At 44.9% G+C, this 6,288-nt stretch overlaps 4 protein-coding genes across 4 annotated transcripts; 2 read left to right on the top strand and 2 right to left on the bottom strand.

The window, feature by feature from the left end:
- Positions 1 to 635: 635 nt before the first annotated feature.
- Positions 636 to 1,914, top strand: COCCADRAFT_41912 (uncharacterized protein; the record flags this gene model as incomplete). The annotated part of the gene is made up of 4 exons (XM_007720166.1): positions 636 to 691; positions 753 to 1,539; positions 1,631 to 1,668; positions 1,896 to 1,914. 4 exons carry the CDS (start codon positions 636 to 638, stop codon positions 1,912 to 1,914), a joined length of 900 nt encoding a protein of 299 aa, XP_007718356.1.
- Positions 1,915 to 2,152: 238 nt separating this feature from the next.
- COCCADRAFT_111975 (uncharacterized protein) lies at positions 2,153 to 2,305 on the bottom strand (the record flags this gene model as incomplete). The annotated part of the gene is made up of 1 exon (XM_007720165.1): positions 2,153 to 2,305. A coding segment is annotated over one exon (153 nt), but the record flags the coding sequence as incomplete, so codon positions are not given.
- A 72-nt stretch (positions 2,306 to 2,377) lies between these two features.
- On the top strand, positions 2,378 to 2,599 carry COCCADRAFT_111976 (uncharacterized protein; the record flags this gene model as incomplete). Its single annotated transcript, XM_007720164.1, has 1 exon — positions 2,378 to 2,599. One exon carries the CDS (start codon positions 2,378 to 2,380, stop codon positions 2,597 to 2,599), a length of 222 nt encoding a protein of 73 aa, XP_007718354.1.
- Positions 2,600 to 3,275: 676 nt separating this feature from the next.
- Positions 3,276 to 5,774, bottom strand: COCCADRAFT_41910 (uncharacterized protein; the record flags this gene model as incomplete). Its single annotated transcript, XM_007720163.1, has 7 exons — positions 3,276 to 3,468; positions 3,537 to 3,703; positions 3,757 to 3,867; positions 3,929 to 4,066; positions 4,100 to 4,706; positions 5,085 to 5,230; positions 5,772 to 5,774. 7 exons carry the CDS (start codon positions 5,772 to 5,774, stop codon positions 3,276 to 3,278), a joined length of 1,365 nt encoding a protein of 454 aa, XP_007718353.1.
- Between the last annotated feature and the right edge of the window lie 514 nt (positions 5,775 to 6,288).

Here is a 6,288-nt window from a genome sequence, read left to right as displayed (position 1 = left end):
CATAATGCGCGTACATGTAGAAAAGATACTATAAGTACTACCTAATATATCAGATTGATACATATCAAGATAGTTATATGGTGGTGGAGCTATACGCTGATAAAGGTGCGCAGGTTTGGTAGGGTGCGCGACTCGCTTGTACGCGGCGCTCGCTTGTAAAACACGTTAGTAGATTACATATTTCTCACGCGTAATAGTTTCTAGTAAGCAATGGATCATAAATTCTAGGTGAAGTGCTTAGGCAACTAGATTCTATTCCAGATTAGCTGAGTAGCTTAGATCTCCAACACAAAGTAATACATATACTAACTAAATAAAGCGATGGCTAGGCCCAATTTGAAGGTTAGTATAAATATTGGGCGTCGATGCTTATGGGAGTGAAGCCGTATTGGCTAAGCATTACAAGCATAGTATGAACAGAAGCCAGCTTATCGTTCTTGTCTACCATCAGCAACACTTATTAGCAAGCTTTACTAACCTATAGTTGTTCTTTTAATTGCCTTGGCATATTGAAGTATAAGTATAGAACAATGCTTGGTTTGCAAAGACCCAGCACGCACTAGAATATTATTTTTCGGATCAAAATCAACTACCAAGTATCCTATTCATTGGCCTTGTCATAGTGTACTAATATCATGGCCAACATGTTTTCTTTGCACGGGAAGAATGTAGTAATTACTGGGGCTGGAGGGTAAGGCTATATGGGGTCATTGGTATCGTCTGTCTGTTACTGTATTAACACATTGAGATAGGAGTATAGGAATGCAGATAGCGCTCCTCTTTGCCGACGCTGGTGCGAGCACTCTTACACTCATTGACAGTTCCTCGCAAGCTTTAAGTAAGCTCGAGCGAGCGTTTACTCTACAGCCGAGACGTTTTGATTGCAAGCTCATGTTTGAGAAATGTGACATGACAGACGAGAAACAGCTCAGTCCCATCCTAGACAGGTTGGATGCATACGGCGGAATTGACGTTATGGTAAACAATGCCGGCGTATTTCCTACGGATCTAGACGGCGATGCGATACACGTTAGCCTCAGAGCATGGGAACTGACATATCAAGTAAACGTATTGGGGACCTGGCTTGGCTGCAAGCATGCCATCCTTAGCATGCGGCGCAACAAGAAGACGTCTGGCAGCGTGATCAACGTCAGCTCCGTAGCCGGTCTTGTCGGTAGCGCGACGGCCCAGCTTGCTTACACAGCCTCTAAAGGTGCAGTCATTGCCATGACGCGTGAGTTGGGCATTGTACACGCCAAGGAGGGATACAGATTCAATTGTCTTTGCCCTGCACCGTTAGACAGTCCGATGTTGAATGACTTTTTGGACGCCGACGATGAGCCAACAAAGCACGAGAACGATCAAGATCTGGCTGTGGAATGCTTTTCTATGAACCGCAGACAGAGACGAGAGGTTCACTTGCCTCAGGGACGGTTTGGAAATCCAGTTGAGGTGGCAGGGGCTGCCCTTTTCTTAGCCTGCACTGCGAGCAGCTTCGTCAATTCGACCGAGCTGGTTGTGGATGGCGGCTTGACCAAGGTAAGCGGTACTTTTCCCAATCGTGTGATTCACTTTTAGACACATTTCTTCGCAAATCCCAACTAGCTGCGTAAATTAACCAATTTTCTAGGCGTTTGTAACACCAGAAGGTCCAAGACACTATAGTCAGCTCGTTGATTATAAAACGGAACAGATTAGCCCTGCCCTAGATGTATGATGGTGCTGAGCTGGGCGTGGTATCGCAGGTATAGCTCGGGAGGAGAGATTACTATTTCTCTGCTCAAAGATAAAGCGAAAAACATGAGTAACGTGTAACGATGTGTCAGAAGTAAGGCTTTAGTTGAGGCCCATGCATAAGGCCAAGGAAACAAAAGAAAAGAAAAAGCTGGAAAAAGGCGACACCTCAGGAGATAGCAAAAATGAACACCTTTTTCATGACCCCATGATTGAAGACCCATCAAATCTGACACGATGTTACAACTTCGCCAAGTATTGAGCCAATCCCAGAGCCGGATCGGAGGAAGTATCGGCCGCCCCTTCATCAGCTATTCGTTCTGAGTCGGATCCGATTCGGACCCGACTAGGATAGGTATATATTGAGACACTCCCTGTAGCTAGCTCAGTAGACTTTTGATATCCTTTCGTACAAGGCCTATAGGTGTCTATTCGAATCAAGGCTCGTTTGATGTCCCACGCACTCCCATATGCCTCTGAGTGACACTACTGCCGATACTGATCCGAGTAGTCTTACCTGCGCCGTTACAGTAACCGGGTTTGACAACGCCAATCTATTCGATAGACTAACATGTAACTATCTTGTGAAGTAAAAGATACTAGTAAGAAAGTACAATTTGAGTTGACCACAACGAGAGTAATAATGAAATCCATCCATTCTTATATCCTCATTGCTTCTGATCCTGCCATCCCTTCATGCGCTGCCATCCCGGATGGCCAGCCTTGGCGGGATGGTACATCACGTGACTCTAAGCCCCGCGATGATCCATTACCTTCTGACGTGGACGTCCATAGGCCTTCAGCCATCTCGTCACTTGTCCAGGAAAGAATCCTTCTTGTTACTTCTAACAGTTGTCAGATTTGATAGGTCTTCAGTCATGGGGTCAAAAACAGGTGTTCATTGTTTCTATCTCTTGAGGTGTCGCCTTTTTGTAGCTTTTTCTTTTCTTTTGTTTCCTTGGCCTCATGCATGGGCCTCAACTAAAGCCTTACTTCTGACAACAGCACGTAGGCATTGATGACGTTGTGATTATTGTATCTTGACGCAGAGAGGCAGTCTAAACAATGCTAAAAAAAAAACTATTGGCAGACGGCTATAGATTAATCGCAGATGCGGGGGAAGACTGTAGTTACTTGATCTGGAAATACCTAACACCGTCCGGCTCGCGACAGGGTGTATCCCGTTACTGATGGATGGACGTTAGTATAAGTCGTACAAGCTGCGTCCATTTCCAATGCTGTTTCAACCTAATTTCCAATCACTAGTTAATAGCTGTTGGATGGTTGGGCAGAGCCAAAAGCGCTATTCGACCATGGATCTTGCTAGTGTAATGTGTACGATAGGATTGAAGCCGGCTGGGTGATTTGTTCATAGAGTAATTGCCGCGATAGGTGAACATGAATACAAGAAGATATGTACTAGTTAGAGAAATGTGTGTTCAATAGCCTCATATTCAGAAGCTATAGCTCACAATTACATAGTCACAAACCTGACAGCTTCCCACATTGTTCCATGTAATACAAACCCACAAATTATAATATCAAGCCTCAAGCTTTCGAATCATCATGACTTCAACCTCACCCTGACCTGGGCCTCCATTTTTATCGGGTTTAGACTGTCCCATAATCAACACACTATTGATCGAAACGTCATTTGCAGTCGTGTTTTCAAGCTCCATGTCAAAGTTCCGAATCACACGAGCGAACGTGAGATACATCTCCGCATGTGCCAATCTACACACGATAAGTCAACCATCTATACCAAGCACAAGGGAAGCTAGTATTAGCATAGCATAACATACCCAATGCCCAAGCACTGGCGCGAGCCTTTAGTGAAGCTGGTCAACCAGTTGTTAAGAGGGATTCCCTTCTCTGCGGCCTCAACCCAGCGCTCTGGCGCGAATTTGAGCGGGTTTGGGAATATCTCTGGGTTGTTGTGCACGAAGTATGTGGATTGGCTCATGGGCATCTTAAATATATCAGTATATAAGTGCTGAACGGGACCTCAGGAATTTTCCTTACTCCTGGAGGGATCGAGTACTTGCCGTACTGTAATGTTTTGTCGACAAAAACACGAGGGAGGTGGGTGAGTGGACCGTATGAAAGTCGGATTGACTCTTTGACCACCCCCGTCTACAACAAATGTCAGTAGGTCTATTGGATTTTAGAGAATCCTGGAGGCAGAAATACTGACGAGGTAAGGCAAAGGCTCAAGTTTTGCAGTGATCAACTCCATCTCAGGAATATGAGCGACTTGTGACAGTTCAGCACGTAATTTTCTAATCAGTGACCTATCAGACAGAAGATAGAACATGCCGACAGAGAGAGCGCGCTAAGAGGTTTCAGTTCCGGCAAAGATGATTACCTGACCTTCATCTAATAGGCGTTGCATCGTACGCTCTGACTTTGGAATCGACTCATCACTTAATGCTTGCATGATGACAGATTTCTGCTTTCCCTCATCCTTGTTTCCACGCGTCTCGATGATCTTGTTCCCAATTTCCTTTTGCAATTCTAGCAAAGTAGCAACAGACGGAAAAAGTGAACGGATAACAGAAAGAGGCAACATATTTAGGTATTTGACGGCCCATGGTACGAAGCGGGTCCAGTGGAAGATCTCTGATGCGCCCTGGAAAGCTTCCTTGATGGGGAATACTAGGTCGGGCACGCTGAGGTAGTCGTAGTGATATCCGAAAAAGCGCTGTGTGATGATGTCGGCTGTCATGGCAGAGAAAGCTTTGTCAAGGGAGATTCTCTTATCCTCGGGAAGAGCGCGATCGAGACGACCTAGGAGAGCAGTAATCCGCTCGTGGAAAAGAGGCTCCATAGCTTTGATAGACGTTTTCGAGAAGTATGGATTCATATAGCCGCGTCGGGAGCGATGCAACGCATAGGATATAGTTGCGGCTGCAGAAGCGGGGACACCAAGTCCTGCAACAGTAGAGAGGTCCTTTTCAACCTCATAAGTTCCGCTAACATAGACGTTTTAGTAATATGAAGGATCATCAATGTGGATTTTATTTAGGTTAATGCGTATGATAGGGCCTATCTAAGTTCATCAGTGTTTAGAATTTCTTAAAAACCCTTCTAGATGTTGTGGCGCGATACGTGATCGAGCTCAAAAGATCAGAGGGGCGACCCGCAATTGAGTAGATAGAATAAGCTGAAAGGTGATCGCTATAAAGGATTGATTGGAGAAGGTGCCTATCTACCTACGAAAGAAAATCGTAATATATACCGTGAGCTAGTCACGTGATGCTACACCACAATGTATATGCACGTACATACCATATTTCCTATGCATTTTTTAGATCTCCCAAATGTAATTTCCTCTCCTTACAACATCATACCAGAAGTCAGGGAGAGATGTCATAGCAGCCATCCATGGGCCGAGAATCTTACGAAGAGGATGGAAGAACAAATTGTATACGCAGCGCATGCCAATGTAGGCGACCCAAAAGAGGGCAAAAAGTCCAGCTAGTTGGCTACTGATTCTCTTTTCCTTGGAAATGAACATGAAACTACCATTGTAGTTCGCCATTTTCGTGTCGAGAAGAGTATCATTGTGCGTTAGCGAGTCGATATGGAATAGGCTGCGGTTGAGAGACATCTTAGGGATATCCATTTTAAGGTACTGCATGTCAAAACAAATTAAACAAATTCACTCAGATTTGCACTGAGGTATGTCTGGCTATATATTTTTGGCTCACTTCGAACAGCCCTTTTGGTCGTGGTGGTTGATGTGCATAATTGCGGGTACGTTACCTGCACCTTGTGAATGGCCATTTACCATCTCAGCCTGCTTAGTTTCTAAGTAGCGCTATGATCACTAAGAATGGCACGTAACTGTGACGCAGTTGGAAGAATCGCGTTGCAGTGTCGCCACCTAATTTCTCTAGTCTAGTAAGCAGTCTGTAGGTATAAGCATTTTGAACGTAACTGTCTTCAAAGATTATAACGCCTTTGTGATTTCCTCCCGCATACATTCAGAATTAAGCTCCTTGCATCTTCCTCATAGTTACTTTGAGTGGCCGTACCATGTTGCGGTTATTGTCCCAGTGTAAGCAATACTACAGTATTTCGTCATAAGTCTGGGCTCGCTAAAAAACCCCTCACCAAAAAACGTCGTTTCCCACTAAAAAGCCTTCTCTCTTCTTTCTTACCATTCCTACTTTCTGTCTCTTATATAATAATTATTTAAGTATTAACGTGTTTCACCACCGAGCGGCGCAGTCTCCACACGAAAACAACGTCGCAACAACAACGCGTGATGTCTCAACGACCACAGCCTCGTAGAAGCTATACTGAAGCTGATATTCAACTGGTCGTCTCTGAGCTTAGTAGAAATCAAATTCAAAGTATTCGACGGGCTGAAAAAGTCCATAACGTACCACAAACAACAATACGCCGACGACGCGACGGAAAGCACTCTCGACGCGACTGCGAGCCTAACTGTAAGCGCCTAACAAAACTAGAAGAGGAGGCCATTACTAGGCGTGTAATAGTTGAGGCTGAGCGAGGACTACCCTGTGGGAGAGACGACGTGCGAGATAT

This window comes from Bipolaris zeicola, assembly GCF_000523435.1.
Source record: "Bipolaris zeicola 26-R-13 unplaced genomic scaffold scaffold_413, whole genome shotgun sequence".
Classification (NCBI taxonomy): Eukaryota; Fungi; Ascomycota; class Dothideomycetes; order Pleosporales; family Pleosporaceae; genus Bipolaris; species Bipolaris zeicola.
This window is presented reverse-complemented; position numbering and strand designations above follow the sequence as displayed.